Source organism: Pteropus alecto, unplaced genomic scaffold, assembly GCF_000325575.1.
Source record: "Pteropus alecto unplaced genomic scaffold, ASM32557v1 scaffold71, whole genome shotgun sequence".
Classification (NCBI taxonomy): Eukaryota; Metazoa; Chordata; class Mammalia; order Chiroptera; family Pteropodidae; genus Pteropus; species Pteropus alecto.
The window spans coordinates 10,525,985-10,547,093 of NW_006433024.1; the positions used below are offsets into that span (position 1 = coordinate 10,525,985).

At 34.1% G+C, this 21,109-nt stretch overlaps 1 protein-coding gene across 3 annotated transcripts in view; it reads right to left on the reverse strand.

Annotated features, from left to right (window-relative positions):
- Positions 1–21,109, reverse strand: part of FBXO3 (F-box protein 3) — a 33,252-nt gene that overhangs the window by 3,064 nt on the left and 9,079 nt on the right. For 2 of the 3 annotated variants that reach the window (XM_006908020.3, XM_025044115.1), the window contains exons 4-11: positions 16,452–16,566; positions 14,692–14,896; positions 13,532–13,577; positions 10,698–10,782; positions 9,721–9,843; positions 8,262–8,377; positions 6,814–7,004; positions 159–1,371 (exon numbers count right to left, since the gene is read on the reverse strand). In XM_006908020.3, the coding sequence (XP_006908082.1) occupies positions 1,195–1,371; positions 6,814–7,004; positions 8,262–8,377; positions 9,721–9,843; positions 10,698–10,782; positions 13,532–13,577; positions 14,692–14,896; positions 16,452–16,566 (1,058 nt within the window). In that variant the 3' untranslated portion in view covers positions 159–1,194. Of the gene's footprint in view, positions 1–158; positions 1,372–6,813; positions 7,005–8,261; positions 8,378–9,720; positions 9,844–10,697; positions 10,783–13,531; positions 13,578–14,691; positions 14,897–16,451; positions 16,567–21,109 lie in introns of those variants that run through there. The other variant, XM_025044114.1, reaches the window with a different exon arrangement.

Here is a 21,109-nt window from a genome sequence, read left to right on the forward strand (position 1 = left end):
GTGGAGACCTTGTAAGGGTATATTAAAAGCCATAGTGACTTTTTTTTTTCATAAAGTGACTTTGAATGGGCCTCTGGCAACAGGCCAACAAGTATCCATCTAAAGAGGAAAGGCTTATACTAAATGTTAATTTATGGAAAACAGGCAATTACACAAAATGCAGCATCAGAACCAAAAATTGTTTTTAAAATGTGAGTTTTTGACACTTGGAGGATTTCATTCCAAATTCTCAATTATATAATTACCAAAAAAATCCGTATTTCAGGAAAACATACTTAATATTAACATAAAATTCATATCACTTATCACAAAGTTAGACAGTCAAGTGTATAAAGGAGAAACAAAACAAGCAGTATTTACAAATTTAGACTACACGAGACAATGTGAAGAATTCTTTGTTAATAAACAACACAATACATACTTTTACACACTACATTTCAAAAATGATGCATCTGTGAACAATACAATAAAAGTCATAGTGATGAAGACTTTAAGTTAAATTCAAGGTTGTGGTGTTGAAGACTTGAAAGTAAATTCAAGGTTGGTAGAGTTGAAGACTAAATTCAAAGTCAAGGTCATACTGATTGAGGCTTTAAATTGAAGGTTGTAGCGATGAAAACTTTAAGTTTAAGGACAGATTGTCTAAGAAAGGACAAAACAACTAGCATTCAAGCTATTTAGTCAATTAGTTTCCTGTGAGTACAAAATATATAGGAATCACTAAATGGAATAGCCTAATTACAAATTCTGTTCATTTCTAAGTAACTCACAACTCCAAGAAGTCTTTCTACAGAATTATTCAGTCACATAGTTTCTCACTATCCTTGGGTAGGTATTTCTGCTAAATTTTAAATCCATATTCAAAACAATTCCCTCCCAGTTCCATATTTTTATAAGTATAAAATATTTTTAAACAAAAAAATGTGTTCCTTAGCTAGAGAACTATTCCCCCACTGACTTCTAGAAGAGGAAAAAAAAAAAAAAAAGATTTCCATTTCCTCCTCAACCTCAAAACCACAAAGTAAACCCAAACAATCCAATTCCTAATGTAGAGTCGCACAGAACCCAGGGCCTGGAACAATATTTCATGCTAGTTTTCTTGCTATATGCTGAGAACAATTTAGTTATTTACATCATTAAGAAATCTATTTGACAGGCTGGATTCATTCCAGTGCTTCCATCAGCAGAGGCTTGCTAAAAAAGGCGAGAGCAGCGGCGTCTGCGAATGGGAACGTCGAAGACTCTCCTCCGCCTCTCCTCCTCGTCGTCTTCATCAGATTCGTCCATATCTGCCGAATCATCATCGTCGTCTTCTTCCTCCTCCTGCTCTTCTTCCTCTTCCATCTCTTCATATTCATCAGGACCCATTTCCTTGAAAAAGAGAACAATCTTTTGATAAGAACTTCCATCAGGTTTTTACACTTATTTAATGCAGATTCTCATTTATCTAGAAGCTAAATAACTGGACATACCAAATATGAATTTTTAAAGACTTAAACAGCACACGCTGTTCATAATGCACACGCTGATGCAAGATTCCAGAGTGTATATTCCATCACGTTTCAAAATGCTCCATGTGGTTTTAATGGTAAGTATATTTTGTTAATATAGTACTTATTTTTTACATGGTAGTTGATGATTCATGTACAAGGTAGCAAACAGACCACTACTAACAACCCAAAATAACGTTTTACTGATTTATCATTAGTATATTAAGAAACATTTCTGTTCATCTATATGCTTAAAGAGGATGTGAAAACATTAATAAGGTATGATCTCTACTGGTTTTATGTACTGTCAACAAGAGGTCTAATAGATGTCTGTTGAGTTCTTACTATAGATACAGCATATTTTAACCACTGGTAGCCTCTACTTTTAAATTAACTTGTTGAAGGCTCTCAGAATAGGGCAGTAGTGATGTTAAACATGCATTTATCTGAATCTCTTGGAAACGTCAATTCCTCTTAAGCAGTGTCTCTGATCAAGTCTTGACTTACTCTGCTGTCAGTTTTCTCTTTCATACTTTTGAAGGCTCAATGAGAAGAGCTGCTGTATTGGACAGCATTCTGAATAGCAAGTAGGTCCTAGTTGGTAATGTGGGAAGTGCCGAAAAACAGTATGTGGTTGTCCGCAAGTCCTTCCACCAAGGCTTTTATGGCATTAGATGAAGCAGCACCCCACCACCCTTCTGATCTCACCTCCAACTGCCCTCCCGGTTCACTGTCTTCCAGCGCACCGGCCTCCCTGCAGTTCTGCAAACACGCCAAGCACATGAGTGCTTCAAGACCTCTGCACTTGCTGATCTTTTGCTTGGAACAAACACCCTTCTCCCACATATCCACCTGAATCCCCCTACTTAAGTTTCAACATGAGTATCCCCAAGGCATTCCTTGACACATCTTTATATTAGAACAACCCAACAGGACACTTCTTATCCCCTTTCCCGATTTTTATGCAGAGAGCACATATTAACCACTGACCTAAGTACGTAGTGTTCATTTGCTACACTTTGTCTCTTCTAACTACAGTGCAAATTCCAAGGCAGAGATTTTGACTGCAATGTTCACTGCATTTTCCCCAGCACCTAGTATGTATTCAATAAATATTTGTTGAGCAAATTAATGTGAGAGAAAAGTATTGTCCTTCAGGATTTGTCAAAGGAATTTTCACTTGGGATTTATTTTAACACAAACACCAACCAGAGAAATACATAAATATGGATAGAAGATATTCTATTACTTTTATCTTTGGATTTTTTTTTAAATCTAGAGAAAGAAGACTAAAATTCAGTAGATGGTCCAAAAGGGGAAAAGGAGAAGGCTTAAAAAATTCTAAAACATTAAATCCAGGTCATATAATTATTATCTTAATAAAGAAGAAAACAGAAATACTGTTAGAGAAATCAGTGTGGCTAAAGAGACTGCTGATGATCACAGATAAAACACATGTACACAAACAGCAGATGGAAAGAGGAACACAAAGACAAGAATGGACATACATCAGCAGCAGAAACCTCTAAAGTGTCTAAAAACAAACCAACCATCTAGACCAAGAAAAAGCTTAAGACCAACCAAAGGATATTTTAAAGTGGCATTCAAAATATAAGCAAAATGAAGGGTTAAGCCTCTTAATTAATCATATTGTTAGAGAACACAAAAGGAAAACAATTCAACTCCCATATCAAAAAAACTAATATTTAAATAGGAAAGGTATGACATAAATACAACACAGCACAAATGTAAAACCCAGTGCCTCTTTCATGTTGATTAAAAATAAGTCCAGAATTCTCATTTATTTTTATTGATTTCTCATCCCTGAGAGAGAAAAAACATTTTCCACAAGGCAGGTCAAGATTTTATACTATTATCTGTGGTTGGGAAGACACTAAAACTCTAAATAAGTAAGAACAGTTAAGAGAGGGTTGAACATGTAATGAGTTTATTATTGTAATTTAAAATTATAAATTTAAAAATTTAAAACTTTAAAAAAGTAATAAGTAAATATTATAAAACTTCTCAGTTTTAATTTCTAACATGATAAATATCAATATAACCCACATAAGCAAGAGTTCTCTAGAGTCCTCATAACTTTTTTTAATTATAGTTGACATACAATATTATATTAGTTTCAGGTATACAACAATGTGATTGGACATATATATATACACATTATGAAGTGATCACCACAATAAGTCTAGTAACCATCTGTCACCATACAGAGTTATTACAATATTATTGACTATATTCCCTATGCTGTACATTACATCCCCGTGACTTATTTTATAACTGGCAGTTTGTACTTCTTAATCGCTTTCACCTTTTTTGCTCATCCTCTCACTCCTAACGACTCTGGCAACCATCAGCTTGTTCTCTGTATCTAGGAGTTTGTTTCTGTTTTGTTTGTTTGTTTGTTTTGGTTGTTTAGATTCCACATATAAGTGAAATCATACAGCATTTGTCTTTTATCTAACTTATTTCACTTAGCATAATACCCTCCAGGTCCATCCATGTTGTCATAAATGGCAATATTTCATTCTTTTTTATTGCTGAGTAACATTCCATTGTATATATGTACCACATCTTCTTTATCCATTCATCTATTGACAGACACCTAGGTTGCTCCCATATCTTGGCTATTGTGAATAATGCTGCAATGAACATAGGAGTGCATATCTTTTCGAATTAGGGTCTGATTTCTTTGGATAAACATCCATAAGTAGAATTGCTGGGTTGTACGGTAGTTCTTAATTTTAAATTTCTGAGGAATTGTTAATAACTTTTAAGAGCTTAAGGGGGTCAGGAGACTGAAAAGTTTGAGAATGACTATCCTTGAGACTACATTATACCCACCCTAACAAACATTAAAAACAAGCCTCAACAGGATCGAGCTGACCCAATAATAACAACTGCTTGCTCAAACTCTCGTCTCTTTACACTTTATGTCAGGAGTATCAGCAACTTTAGGACAAGGAATATTGTCAGAGATAGAGAGATTTCATAATAAAAGAAGCACTTCATTAAAAAGACATCACGATTCTCAGTATATTTGCATGTAATTATAGAGCTTCAAAATACATGAAGCAAATCTGATAGAATTAAAGGAAACAGACAAAACTGTAATTATAATTTGGTATTACAACAATCATCTCTCAGAGAACAGACAAAAAAAAATCAGTAAATATATAGATGACTTGAAAAACAGTAAACCAGTTTGACCTGTCATTTTATAGGACAATATTCCCCCAAATATCAGAATAACATTCTTTTCAAATACATAGGGATTATTTATCAAGAAAAACCATAATTCTGGGCCATAAAACATTTAAAAGGATTGAAAATTATATACAGCGAGTTCTCTAACCATAACAAAATTAGAAATCAATAACCAAAAGATAACTGGAAAATCTCTGACTGTTTGGAAATTAAGACATTTCTAGAAAAATCATATATCAAAATTAAATTATAAAGATAATTGGAGAATATTCTGAACTAAATATTAATAAAAACATCAAAATTTATGAAACGGAGCTAAAACAGAGCTGAGAGAAAAAAGGTATAAAATCAATAATCTAACCTTCTTTTTAAGAAGTTAGAAAAAGCAGCAAATTAAAGCCAAAGTAAGTACGATAGAAATAAAGGTAACTGCAAAAATCAATGAAAATAGAAAATGAGCAAACAATAATCAGCAAAACCAAAAGTTGTTCCTTTAAATGATCAATAAAAGTGATAACCCCCTAGCTAAACTAAAGAGCAAGAGATGATATACATTACCAATATTAAGAACAAACGAGTACATATGACTATAGCTCTTGTAGCCATTAAAAGGATTATTAAAGGAATATTGTGAATAACTTTATGCCAATAAATTCAACATTTAGACAAATGGACAAATTTCTTGAAAGACACAAATTACCAAAAGTGAAACAACAAACAGAAAATATAAATATTAAAGAAATTACTCATATTTCAAAACTTTTCCACAAAGAGAACTCCAGCCCCAGATGACTACACTGATAAATGGCATCAAACATTTAAGAATGATACCAATCTCATACAGAAACTGGGCTAGTCAAAAATGGAAGACTTACAGGAAGTAGCAAATTCTCCGTACTGGAAATATACAGTAGAAAGCATTCCTTCACTGGGAGGGAAGCTAACCCTAACTTCCAAACCCAGACTGTAGACGGTTATCACCAGACATGTCACAGGTATAACGGCCTAAAGTCTCATCATCATCTTTCTTTCTCCAAACTGGAGTTGGGAATGTGTCAACTCTGGGTCAGATTAATATGTCCATCTGCCCAGTCTTATTTTAGACCCACCCATCAGGGTCATCCCAGGAGCCAGAGGGCTTTTTGTGAACATTTGATACCTATAACTCAATTACATTTTGGGTATACAATTCATATTTTATTCCTATTTTATAATTGGAGCTTCATAATTTTCTCTAATCATTTTATAGCCCACAAGATTGGGGTTACTGCTGTACCTGTAATAAGGTAACTCTAAAATGAGATTTAAAAAACATATCTAGTTGACTTAGGAAATGATTCCAAAGGACTATTAAAAGTATAAGTCTACCCATTAAATCCTCTTCGCAATGATTTCTATAGGTTATTTGTATTATTTTACAAAATTGGGAGTTTTAGCAAAAACACTGTAAGAAATTGTTTTCCCAGTCTTAATGAAATAAAATAAAGCAGATTCTAATTGGCCTAGTGTGGCGTTTCTCATTAAGTGACAGAAGTATTTCTGGAAACAGTGGAAAAGAGGCTGAACCTTTAAAACCAATAACTACATGATACTATAACGGTGGCTCCATGTCAGTATACATTTGTCCAAAGCCATAGAATGGACAACACCAAGAGTGAACCCTGATGTAAACGATTGCCTCTGGGTGATAATGATGTGTCAGCAGGCTCATCAGTTGTAATAATGGTACCTCTCTGGTGGGAGATGTTATGTGGGGGCAGAGGGTGTATGGGAAATTTCTGTACCTTCTGCTCAATTTTGCTGTGAATCTAGAACTGCTCTTAAAAATAAAGTCTATTAAAAAAAACTAACAAACAAAAACAACGATAAAGAAGATAACAGAATTACTCTGATTGAAGAGTATGGAGCCTAGCTTACTTACTGTCCACCTCCCCCAACATATTCACACATCCCACCCCTCCCCATGATACTTCCCTCAAAATTTCTATTTTTTTCTGGAACACAACTTATAAACTATTTGTCTGGCTAATCAACAAAGACCCTCTGTGGAGTGAATTCTACAAAGTCATGTAAATCAGCACCAGAGGAAAATTTAACCTACCAATCGAGCTATAGACACCCTGAATGTCGGACATGCCATATGGAATCGGGGAATGGCGACATTAAAGATCTTGTCTTTAAAGTAAAGAAAGTGGAAAGTATAATAGCCTTCCATATATCCTGATGTTGTAGAGAATGTGGTACAACTTGTATATTCATATACCCGACCAGGGCTGATGATTGGAAATTCACCTGCAGAGAAAACAGTAACAATAAGCCAAAGAATAAAATTCAGTTCTTCATCACAGCTAATAAGATATGTCTTCTATGGGATTATGTAGACTATGTTTAAGTAAATGCACAATTAGAAAGAAAATCTAAAAGGAAATACAACAAAATAGTAACAATGACGGGATTATGAGTGAGTATTTCGATGTTTTTTTTTTTGTAATCCCCCAATTCTCTATGGTGTGTGTGGCGGGATGGGGGATATCTAGTAGAATGAAACAAAACAAAAAAAAGGAGTATTTTCTTTTTCAAAATGCTTTGAGGCATTTTAGACACCATCTTTAAGATGGGTAATAAAAAGTGTCACAGATACTAAACAGAAATAAGGATAATCTAAATGTTTAAAGTAGCAAGAGACTAAAACATAAAACTCTGAGGATACATCTTAAGCATTTAGCCCAGACAAAATGGCAGTCACAAGGGAGAGGTCTTACTCCAATGGACCAAATGACTGAAAAAGAATGACAGCTTTAATTCGATTCCTTAGCACTAGAGATCCCCACATAAATTCAGGAAAAATTCCTTAAATAAACATGTAGAATATGAATTTATTTGTGGCAATGAATTAGAACAACTTTAATTTAAACTGAATTCTGGATACGCTTAGAGAACTGATAACAAGTACATAGCTTAAATGTTATTTTCCTGAAGAACAAATACAAAATCTAAAGAATCTAAGGAAGAGTTTAGAAACATAAGATGATCATAAATTTTAAAAAGCAAAATGCCAATGGAAATCAAGCTAGAGATGACCGAAATCCAAACACAACAAAAATCTGTGCTATTAATTTTAACATTTCCCTCATATTTCAAAAAAGATGACCAATATTTCTCTTTCTGCCCTATACCCTGTAACCCTACAAAATAGGATAACGAGTAATTATCCAGCTAAAAAAATAAGAAAAAGCAAAGAACTCAAGTGATCCACAGAATGGAAACTCAATCCCTGAATAACTGAGTCTGCTATAATTTTAGAAAAGTTATGTTTAAGGTACTAAACTGATAGTATAATGATCTCTACAAATTATATTTATGAAGCAAAGTATTATAGTCAGAAGTCCAGAATCTATGATAACTTTCACATTGTAAACTCGGCTATTAAAAAGATGCGGTCTTATCCGCTAACTACATCATGTATTTTCCAAGCTGTGTATCACATACATGCTCTCCAAAATCTCTTAGAAGCAACTGATATATAAACCCAAATGCTGCGTTACATACCAACTACTCCAGGTCCTTGAACTTCTTCTACATCACCTTTAGCATTTGTTATTCTCCAATAGCGACTGTCCAACTGACAAGCCTTCTCAGGAAGTGCATCCTTTGACATTTCGATCCTAGATAAGGGAAGGAAGTGGCAGACACACAAATCAGGCCCTTTTTTTGTTTCTTTTAAGAGTGACAGTATTTGGGTAGGACCTTGAAAGGAATTTCCAAAGGAAATTAGGAAACCCAATCCAAAGTTTGTGTTAATCATCTATTTATGGAAGTTTTCAAAGACACTGGCCTGATTAGCTTGACTCCCCCACAGAAATGCTTCCACTAATTTATGTATCTGACTTTCAGTGAGGAACTACAATAGAAAGGGCAACATAAATATTTTCAAAGACAATGCTGGCAACAAACATTTGCTGTTTAAACAAAGATCAGTGTGGGAAACACCTTCTAGAATATAGTGCCATGAAAAACTTGTTTTAAAAAACTGACAGTCTTTTCTCACTACTAAGCTATGCAACCCATTTCCCTTTTTTTCCATTAGCTTCTAGAAAGCTCAAAGCAAAATGTCACTATTCAGTTACTGGGATTACACCTTAACTTTGCTTCCCAATACTATTATTTCCCCTCTTCCTCTGGGAATCTTCTGTCTCTTATTTTCATTTTGAGTTCCCTATAAGTGTATGCTGGTATAACTATTTTAAGCATATCTCAGTCCTAGGCTCTAAATTAGTCCTAGGATCTAAATTAAATAGACATATCAAAGTGTAACTAGACATATCAAAGGCTATATAAAATAACAAAATCCTAGGATGTTCCTGGTAAGTTATATTTTATGAAAATATTTCTAGTATGTATACATATATGTATATGTATTCTTAAAATACTATATTTAACATCATAAATATATAAAAATATATCTAAAAACAAAGTATCTTTAGTCCTTTAGAGCAATGAGTTGTCTTTATGTCACAGCACAGAGTACTTCTAATTAAAGTGAATTTAATATTTGTTATTTATTTAACCAAATCCAGTGCTTAACACTGTGTCTGATATATGGGCAGCACTCAATAAATATTTATTGGACTTTTAACTGAATATAGAGAAGCCAGATGAAATTTTAAAAGCATGGCTTTAACTTGGGGAATTTGATAGGTTCTAGAAAGCACTACAACTGTAATTTTGATCTTTCATGATTACAATTTAGTAGTCCACCTTGCAAAGTACCTGGCACAATACTTATATTTATAGGCAATAACTTAAATAATTTAGAGGTTAATATAAACTCAAGGTACTTTCCAAACACTATATCATAAAAAATTTTGTTATCCACCTTCTTCCATACTTCAGCAAGAAACTGTCTTTCAAAATATGTTTTATGTATCATGTCAAATGGGATAATAACAATGCATCCATAGGATATATCCCACTATTAACTGAAAGGTGACCCGTTTCAAATTCTCACCTGATTCGATATGTGAAGAAATAGTGAGGTGGATGTACAGAGCTAAGTTCTGGCAGAAACGATGTGGAAACAGAAACTGTAATATCCCCGGTTGTTGCTACACACTCTGGATCATGAACATACCTAGGTAATTTTAAAAATTAAACAGTTTTTAGTCAACGAACCTCAATTCTATAAGATAGAAGGTTTAAAGATACAATGCAAAATAGCTGATACTTCACTTTAAGATTGAAAATTTAAATCATATTTGTGACCTTAAAGGTATAGTCCTATTAAACTTAGAAGAAAACCAGAATTACAAATGAATCAAAAAGCCCTGAAGACTCCAGATCAGTAATGACAGCAGTCAAGGTTCAACGATCAGTGGTTCAACACTGGATCAGTAACTAGGCTGGAAACTAAAAAGAGCTTATCTCCATTTTCAGAGCTAAGGAAACCTTTGAGACATCTGAAAACCCAGCTATACCCTATAAACAGTGGCTCTGACAATAAAAATGTGTTAGTATGTTATTCTACGGGCCTGTAATGCATACTTAGTCTATCAATTTCTGCCAACCATGCTATAAACCAATACTACCTCTAATAATATATATAATATGTAGATGTTCCATTTAGAGATAATAAGTAATATTTGCTAGGAGTCAACAGTTAATGACTTGCAATTCATAATACCTACGAACTGGCAAACATCTTTATTTCCACCCCCCTCCAAAATAAACTATACAACTACTATAAAGCCATAATCTTTAAATTAAAAATCAAAATCAGTTTTTTCTCTTGATTCATCAAGATAAGAAAAATATTGGCTGTTCAAATGTTTGGATGTTTTGGTTTTAAAGTGAGAATAAAATCGATTTACATTTATGAGAGGTTCTGTTATTAACCTTCCTGGGAAACTGCATTCATGATCTGTAAGTGAAGGTTTTTGCTGATTATAATTATTCCGAACCAAAAAGCCCTAAGTGAAATAAATATACCTGAAAATTTGGTCTCTGATGATAGGGAAGCCACCTGATACAACATTGTTGACATAAGAAGTAAACCAGTCAGTAAAAGTAGCACCTGTAAACCAGGAAAGGGGGGGAAAAAAAAAAAGGACGGACAAATAGTTTTTATAAAATCAACCAGGAAACAAGGAAATAATTATAATTTCTTTATGCTTAAGATGTGATATCAAAACTAGAAACATTTATAGATATAATTCCACTAGTCCTTTGTTAGGTCAATTCCTAGTTTCAATTCTATCCATCTTATTCCCAATTACCTTTGAACTAAGTTTTACACTTATAATTAAATAATAGACTTTAAACTTTAATTTGTTCTGGTATAAAAATGAAAGCCTTTTGTTTATAATTTCTTGAACAAAGGAGATACAGCTATGTCTAAGAAGAAACTACAGGAAAAATATCAGCACCTATCTTCAGTCAATCAGGGTACATCCTGACTCATGCTCAGTGTGGACATCTCAGGGATATGGCACTGTGGAGTTCTGGCTGTTAGGACAACCCCAAAGGAGTCTAGTTGCACTACTACAGATTCAAATGCACAGCAGTCCTCCATATTCTCTGTGACCATCTTGAAGCAGTAAAGAATGACTGAAACAGTCCAGTCTAGACCATACATTCGTGATCTAGTGATTGGATCAATAATCAGCATTTATATAAATTGTTTGCTCCTTCTAGGTACTACAATATAGCTTTCTGAGACCCCTTTATTTACACATCTCAGTGCCTAGCATATATTAGTCCCTTAATCAGTGCTGTCCAATGAATTTCTTTGTAATTTTGTTTCTATTAACAGTTCCTATAGTCTTCCACGTGAAATGTTAGATGCTAAATTTATAGTATTTACTTAATATCCTATTTTAGGAATGATAGAAGATACAATTTAGATTTGCGTCTGAGGGTATATAGCTTTAAAATCTTAAAGGCATCAATTGAGAAGGTAAACTACACCCCTTATTTATTAAATGATATTGTATTCAAATAATCAGTGATCATCTGTCTACTTTGAGCAAGATATTAAGGAGTCTATCTTTAATGACATGAATAATATCATTAAAATTCATAGAAAGTACAATTTTATGTTTTGAGAACTAGTAATTTTCTTGTAGTTTTTTTAAAAACTCATTTAGTATATTTTTATGAATTAAAATATTTTATAAGAAAAATAAATTTCTTATGGTTTACATAAACATTGACATAGTGTATTTCAACGTAAATTTATTATAATACATACATACCAAAGGATGTTCTTTAAAATGTAGACAGAATTTCCAATGCAGCCCTCACTACTAAATTTATCCAAACATAGAATCTAGTTTTCTTAAATATCTATTAACAATGCACTGAACACCAAGAGATTCCACCTTATGTTTTACCAAAATTCCAAGAAAGCCAAATTTAGTTGAATCAAGATGTAATTTACATGTTATAAGGTAGTTTATCTTTTAAAGTAAGCACGTATCTTGGAGTTTCTTTGACAGTATCGGGGTTTTATCAGGGTAGCTTAAAGAAAGCTGCTTTCTCATCTTCCCTCTCGGCACTGACATCCTACCTTGTCTCTTCTCGGCGCGTCTCAAATTTTTTATTCTGCTCTCTTATTCTAGAAGTAATTCCGACTACTAGAATATTATTATCAAACCTCAGTGCTCTGCTGTAGTGGTCAGGTCTTTCACATCATGCCAGAACAGCATCAAACTAAGAGTAAGAAACTCAGAGCCTAGCAGGCAACTTACTGTAGAGCTCAGGCAGCATTTGGTTTATCATCTGAAAAGCACCACTGCACTGGAGCCATAATAATCATCTCAAAGCATGTGCTGTGCAAAGATGCCAAAGAGGGCAACGAGCAGGGGCATCACCCTAGTGGGTGGTTAACTTAGAAACCACAGACCACATCTATCAGTGTGAGCTGAAACCTATGGGCTAAGTGTAAAAGCTCTTTACAACTTACTACATAGGGGTGAGAGCTTCTTGATATTGTGAAATATGCCACAAACCTAGAATGTGCCACAGTATGGAACAAATGGAGATTTATACTCTGTTCATGCTTCCAATTAGGAAAAATAATTAAATACAGATGCTTTAGCCTGCAAGGTCCCTTTACTAATAGTATATGTTTAATATGTGCAAGAATGCCTTTAAAAAGCAAAATGGATAGTCAGGAAGCTTCACTTAAGTGAGCAAAATCTAAGCAAAGCAAGATTGGATGAATAGCAAGGGGTAAACTGCACCTGCATACAAATTGAACTGTTCTCGAATCCTATGAGAAAAACCCTTTTGAGGCCAAGACAAACTTGCTGTACCAAGGAATTTATAAAGCCCAGTTTATACTGGTCTCTGAAGTTTCCTGTTTGAGGTCTCTAGTGTGACTTATCGGTATTTTACTATGGTATTGGTCTCTGAAGTTTCCTGTTTGAGGTCTCTAGTGTGACTTATCGGTATTTTACTATGGTATTGGCACCAAGAAAAAAATTATGAAGTAGTTTTATATATCTTTATCTGTATGTATTAATATGATTGATAGAAAATGCATGTGCGTGTAAAAGAACTATAGACTTACTCACAGCAGTTCTATACATTTCACTGTTCTATAGCAGAGTCCTAAGAGTATAAGTGTGTATAGCGCATGGATTTTTTCCAAATAGAAACCATGCTATGCTAATGAGAGCCTAGACAGAGTACTTTATAAACCTGCAAGGCTGAAGAAATACAAGTATAAAATTGCCAGGTGATCAAGTAACTGAAAAGTTGCTACCAACTTAATTTTTTTGACCAGGAAGAAGGGAAAAGAAGATTTTTTTTCCTCTTACCTATGATAAACATGTCAATAGCAGCTGGATTCCGAGCCATTTGGTCCTGGGTGAGAAAAAGATTATAATTGAGAAAAATACATTTAACTTAATATCTCATTGTTCATTATCTATATTCTTCCCTGGACACAAGGAAAAACAGATAAAAATAACAAGTGCTTGGACATTCCTCATACTTTGCAATTCCTGCTCTTATGATTTCTACATTTAGGTTCTTTCTACGAAGTCCTTAGAAGAGTGTCTGGCACCTCTCAGTAACATTTAAATGCTTATATACTATTACTGTTACAATGAACTAAAAAACTGTCCTTCAGAAAAAGAATTAGGAAGTTAAGGTGAGAAGAAATATGGCCAATTATCCTAGAAGAAAGAGATTTGGATTAAGTGAAGAGACCTGAACAATTTTAGGTTACACAGTTTTATCAGTAAATAAAGAGACTAAGCCATCATCCCACAACCTAACAGAGGTATCAAGTCAAAAATGAGATAAAAGATATGAAAATGCTTAGAAAAAAATTAAAAGCTATTAAAGCTCTTGAAATATTTTAAATGTTATATGGAGGCATAACTCTCAGCTAACTATGAAAAATATTTTCTACTTTAAATTCCTTTTTTAAAAGTGCATAGCTAGGCAAAAATGAAGGCAGAACTTCTGCAACTGAGAAATTACCGAGAACTGAGGAATAAGACTGAAATCAAATGCTGTATTTCCGATTACATTTAATCATAACAAATGCCTCCTAAAAAGGATCTATATTTTTCAACAACTCAAATACCTACTGAAGAGTTTAAAAAGTTCCTACTGCACTCAGAACTTGAATCAAATGAAGTTCAAAAGCTAAAATTTTGAAGTCAGAAATGTATATTACAATTACTTCAACAAAAAGCCCATTAATTTTCCTTAAACTTAAAATGCCTTAACATAAAGCATAGCTTTCCCTCTTATGTTCAATAGTTTAAATTGTCTGTCCATTGGTAAAATTTTCTTTTGGCATTCCATGCCATTATGTTAGAATATTAGCCCTCTAATTAGATGGGTCTATAATTAAATAGCATAATGCTCTACACCCATTCTACAACCCTGAAAATTCCTAACACACACATGTAGACACTCATCAGAACACATCTTAAAGCCACATTTAAACACACTTCCTACTTACTGGACATTGGTAGAAAACTTCATTTTTGTTTCGGCCCTCCGCAGCTTCCACTGCTATGTACTGACTCAAACCAGTATGTATGCAAAAAGTTAAAGGGAGACAGTATTTCAGGCCCTGTCTCTGCTGGAAGCCTCCAGCAGCTGTATCGACATCTAACAGATCCTCAGAACGATAGTGATTAGACAGCGCCATACTTCCCAACAACCTGAGAATACAGACTCAAAAATTTAATCAATTGCAGTGCCAAACAAACAGCTGTGCTTTATCTTTTTGATGAATAATAATTTCACATTAACAACTTTATAGGAACTGATTAACATGTTGATTCCAAACTGGGAATGCCAAAAACACAACATTGTCTATATATTAAATTCAAACTCGAGTAGAAAAATTGTGATTTAAATTAAAGCCCGAACGTCTAAAATGTCTAAATGTCAGCTTTTTTCAAAGAAAAATAGCTTTTTGCTTTCAAGAATCCATCTTGCCATAAGCTGATTTGCTGGTGTTTTACTACGTATGTATGTATGTATGACTAATGTTTAAGGGTAAATTCTGATACCTTTATTGTGATACAACCTTTGGCTTACTCTATCTTATCAGACAGTATAAATGTTAATTAGCCTAAACTTTGTCTAAACTTTTATAAACTTAGGGCATGTGGGACCTAAACTCATCTCACTGCATGTGCATGAGAACAAAGCAGGTGTGGGTCCTTGGTGATATTCTTGTATTAAGTCTCACTGTTTGGACTGTGACTAGATAAAAATTCCTGTGTTAAAAATCATGACCTGTTTGTCATGTCAATTCTGGGCAACTCTTTTAATAAAGTTCTCTCTTGCTTGCTCTTGAAATGTGGTTAACTTTTCAATTTTGTCAAATTTCAGTTTGATAGGAAAATAGGCTAGGGAAAAAAAGCCAATAACTTAGGCTTATCTTGTCCTATCTGCCCAGTATTTGATTTCTGAATACTACCTTGTAAACTCAGTATGATCACTTCCAAGATTCCCTGTATTCACTGAGACCTGATCTGAAATGGTAATGGAACCTTATAGGATTCCTCACATACACAGAGATACCAAGTTCCAATAAGAACAATGCAAAGTTTTCCCTAGGTTCTTATTAGCATTTCACAAATGCAATGTCTCTGAAATAGCTTAATTTCATAAAAGAACAAAAGGAGTAGACACATTCAAAGCATATAGTTTTTAAAATTGTGAGTGAATTTGACAGCTACTGCGTGGTCTGCTTTTCCTGAAGGGTTCCACAGTGAATACTTCATCTTTCAGAAGTAAGTTTAAAATAGGCCATTTAATTATAGGCTATGCTTGAATAGGACAAAACTATACTTTCTTTAGTTTAGTATATGCAGCTCTGAACAAGCACTGCTTTTTACATGTATAGTACATAGAATTTGCATCAGGCTCCCGAAAACAAATTATCTGGCCTATAACAGGATAAACAGTTAAAGGATTCCAAATAGTTTTACTTAAGATATACTCATACACACATCTCCCCTACGTCTCATAGGCCCCACACCCAACCAGACTTCATTTTAACTTTAAGGATATGTTGATTAAAATGTTTTTATGAGACATATTTTGTTAAATTAAGTTCAAGCTATAGATTTTGTCTTATGGATTGCTACAAGGAAGAAGAGGGAATTCCTATACTCCTTTAATCTGTTAAGAGTAACTATAATTTATTTTCATTCCAGAACATAACTGTATCATCAAAAATAGTCAAAATAGCAAACATCTTACCCGGGAACCACTAACTTCTGCCCATTGTGGATACGATAGGAACATCGATAATCATCAGGAAGCTTGCAACCAATCTGAGCTTCCACAGCATCTAGGTCTTCCTCTCGAGCACCCTCTGCAAATACACAAAATAGCAAATTATGAAAAAACAATAAGCCTTAAATCTAAGACAAAATACGGTTTTTGTGCCAACCAAAGAAACAACCTTGACGAGCAAGTGAATTCTGTCCAAAATGCATTGCTGAAATATAGGGAAATGAATTGAAAATTCAGAGAAACATGTTATCACTTTAGATTTGCTCTGACATTTGAACCACTGAGCAAGCAAATTCCTCAGTTTCTTCTGAACAGGGAAAACACTGGCACTGAGTAAAATACGGAAAGGTACGCACCAATGAAATCCACAATAATTTTTTCAGACATTTTGGCATATCTCACTTTTCTTAATCTAATATACTCATACTTCTCTATTAAAAAAAAAAATCCCCAGAAATTTTCTAAACTGACATTGTTCAAGAGCCTTAACGTAGTCTCTAAATGGGAAATGTAGGACATAGGTGTGGGTTCATGCTGTGAGGAAGCCATTAACTTGAATTCAATTTTGCGCGTTTGTAAGCCTGCCATATATTCTTGCTTTAAATAGCAGAAAGGATTACAAACAACAAGAGATTTATTTCTAGCAATGGCCAACTAGGTTGTTAGACCAAACCTCTTGATTAGAACTAGAAAAACTGAACGATAGAAAATTGGTTTTAAGGCTTTTGGAGAACCTCAGTGAAGGTGAGAAATGGCAGGGGTGAGGGGTCCAGAAGAAACTGAGAGGTTAGACAGCCTTGGGAGCCACCTTGTCTTTGAGGCAATTGCCAATTCTGAAAGGAAACATGAGGCTGAGAGGCTGAGGAGCTGAGCAATGCTTTCAGCAGTGTCACGGGACTGAGAGAATTTTCCAAAACTAATGAAAACATCAAACCATAGATTCCAGCACTATAAATTCCATGAAGAATAATTACAAAGACAATCATATCTACACACATCATTGCAAAACTACTGAAAATCAAAGACAAAAAGAAAATTTTTTTTAAAAGAGAAATTCTTAAAAGCAGCCAGAGAAGGGGAAAAACCACATAAGAATGACACCTAAATTTTCAACAGAAACAATTGAAACCAGAAGAACTGTATCTTTGAAGAGCTGAAAAAAATAACTGCTGTCTAGAATTCTATATCCAGTGAGTATATACTTCAAAAGTGAAGATGAAAAATGATCCCAGATGGAAGCATGAAGATATAGGAAATAAAAAGCAACCAGAAAAGATAAATCTAAAATAATATTGAATATATGAGATAATTAGGCAAAATCTGCCATTTTCGGGGTAGAAAATATACTGAAAATTAAAACCACAAAAACTATAACACAAAAGGCAGGAGGGGAGGTAATTAAAATTAAAATATTCTAAGGTTCTTTCATTATCCAAGAAGTGGTAAACATACCAATTTAAAATAAACTTTAATTTAAAGAAAGGAGGGATACAGAATAAAAGATAATTAAGAATGCAAAAAAGGAACACCTGCTCAAGTGACAAAAATAAACAGAAACATGGTATATTTAAACTCAGATATATTAGTAATTACATAAAATATAAATAGACTAATATAGTTAAAAGAGAGACCGACATCAGATAAAAACCAAAACACAATAATATACTAGAGGCACATCTTAAAAATGTAGATACAGAAAAGAAATCTAGAAGAGCTACTAAAATCACACAAAATAGATATTAGGGCAAAGAGTATTATTAGAGGGAATGACAGACTTTTTTGTAACAGTAAAAAAGGTTAAACTTACTACATGGATATTATAATTCTAATTTTGTATACCTAATAACAGCTTCAATATGTATTTTTGAAATAAAGAACTAATGGAAAAAAAGATCTATCTACAATTATAGTGTGTATATTAGTTGTCTATTGCCACAACATTTGCAGCTTAAAACACTTGTTATTTCATAGTTTCTGTAGGTCAGAAGTCTGGGCATGACTGAATTGGGTACTCTGCTCGGGTCCCACAGGCTGAAATCACGGTGTCAACTGGGGCTGCTATCTCATCTCATGCATCTTATGCTGGGGTCCTCTTCCAAGCTCACTGGTTGTCCCTCTGCACAACACGCCCATTTGTTTATTTAAGGCCAAAAGGAGAGATATCCAAGCTTCAAATCTCTTTGACTTCTGGCAGGACCCACTTTCTTTTAGGACTCACCTGATTAGGTCAGGCCCACTCAGGATAATTTCCCTTTTGATGAATGATTAACTCAAATCTACTAATTTGGGGATTTAATTACATTTGCAAACCCCCTTCAGCTTCGACATATAATATGACGTAATCACAGGACTGAAATCAATATACCCACAGTGCCACTCCCATTCAAGGAATCTATTATAACACCATGTATATACAGCAGGTGTGGGAATCTTAGGATCTCAGAATTCTGTCTACCACAGTGAGAAAGTTTAACATACCTCTCTCAGTAACTAATAAAATGAGTAGCCAAAAAAATTAGTAAGAGTGCATAGTATTTGAACGAGATTAACAATTTTTGCCTAATTACATATATAGTACTGAATCCAACAATGGCAGACTATACATTCTTTTCAAGTATACATGGAACATTTACCAAGGCAGATTATATACTAGACCACAGAAGAAATCACAACAAATATCAAATGACAACACTAAAGTGCTGGTAGGAATGTAACATGGTAAAATCATTTTGGAAAATTAACAGTATCTTTTGAAGTTTAATATAAGCACAGTCTACAACCCAGTAAACTCAATCCTAGATATCTACCCGAAAAAAATGCATACATATAAACATCAAAAATGATTTACATTTGTACTATTTACAATTTCTTTTTTACACTGGCATTATTTGTAATAGCCCAAAACTAGAAATAACCCCCAAATCCATCAACATGAATTGTGGTCTACTCATATAACGAAGTACTATACTGCAATAAAAATGAACAAACTAGTGTTACAGACAACACAGCTGAATCTCACAAACAAAATGGAAATAATTCACACAAAATACAGTTACTCATGCAATTTATCTAAAGTTCAAAAAGAGAAAACTACTTAGTGACCTTAGCAATCAGGAGAGTGGTTACCTCTGAAAAAAAGGAAGATTCTAGGTACAGATAATTATTCTACTTGACCTGGGGGGTGTTACAATGGGTATGTTCATGTTATGATAATTCACTGAGTATTAAACTTACGATCTGTGCACACTTCTACAGATTAGTTAATATCACTAGTGATAACATATGGAAATCACGTATCCACATATAAGTGACAAGAGGTACATTTCACCTCTGTGGTAATCTTTTTGAAAACCCATTACTCCAGGCTAGTTATGAGTAATACGTCAAACAATGTCAGTTGGAGGGACATTCTACAAAATACCTGACCAGTACTCCTTCAAACTGTCAAGGTCATGAAAGACAAGGAAAAACTGAGAAACTGCCATAGACCAGCGGACACTAAGGAGACATGACAACTAAATGTAACGTGGTATTCTGGATTGGACAAAGGAATTGAAAAAGGACGTAAATGGAAAATCTGGTGAAATATGAATAATGTCTGGAGTTTAATTAATAATATTGTGCCAATGAAGACTTTAGTTTTGACAAACGTCCCACAGGGCATACATTAGGGGAATCTAAAACTGGGTGAGGGGTGTACAGGAGCTCTCTGTACTATATTTGCAACTTCTCTGTAATCTAAAATTACTCCAAAATAAAAACTTTATTAAAAATAAAGTTTAGTACAAAACAAGCTGAATAGCTGCCTGAACGAGAAGTTGGATGAGGAAAGAAACTAATATTTATATAGTTAGTGCTACCTGTTGGATATTTAACATACAATATTAATAAACCAAGCATTTCTTGAAAAGAGACAGCTAGAGAGGAAAAAACAAATATGGCAAAAGAGAAACAAAGAAATATATGTTTACAAAACAGTGAAATCAAGGTTTAGAGAAGCATCCTACTATTATAGAATTTGGGAGTCAGACAGACCAGGTGAAATCTCACCTCTACCACTTACTGACTGATCTCTGGCAAGTTATATCATCTTTTTAATCCTATTTCTTCATCTGCGAAATAGGAGCCAATACCACCTACCTGAGAGAATTATAGTGAGGATTAAATAAGTGTCATGTGCTTAATAAAGTGCTTACTGGCACTCAATAAATGTTCATTTATTTTCTCGTCCCCTAGCCTACCTGCATGAGGAAACAGTGAAAAGGTTACTAGGAGCCAAGAAACCTAGAGTTCTATCTCTGTCACTGACTAATTATGGGACCTTGTGTAAGTCATCCAAACTTGCTGAGCCTGTTCCTTCACCCCTGTAAAATGAAGGGATTAATATAAACCAGGGATTGGCAAACTATAGCCTGCAGGCCAAATCCCAGCCTGCTGCTTGCCTCTGTAAATAAACTTTTCTTGGAACAATGCTATCCCCATTAGCTTTGGTGATAACTATGGCTGCTTTCCCACAACAGCAGCAGAATTAAACCGTTATAATAAAGACACTGTTTGCCCCTCAAAGCCTAAAATATTTACTCTCTGGTCATTTAAAGAAAAACTTTGCCAACACCTGGTGT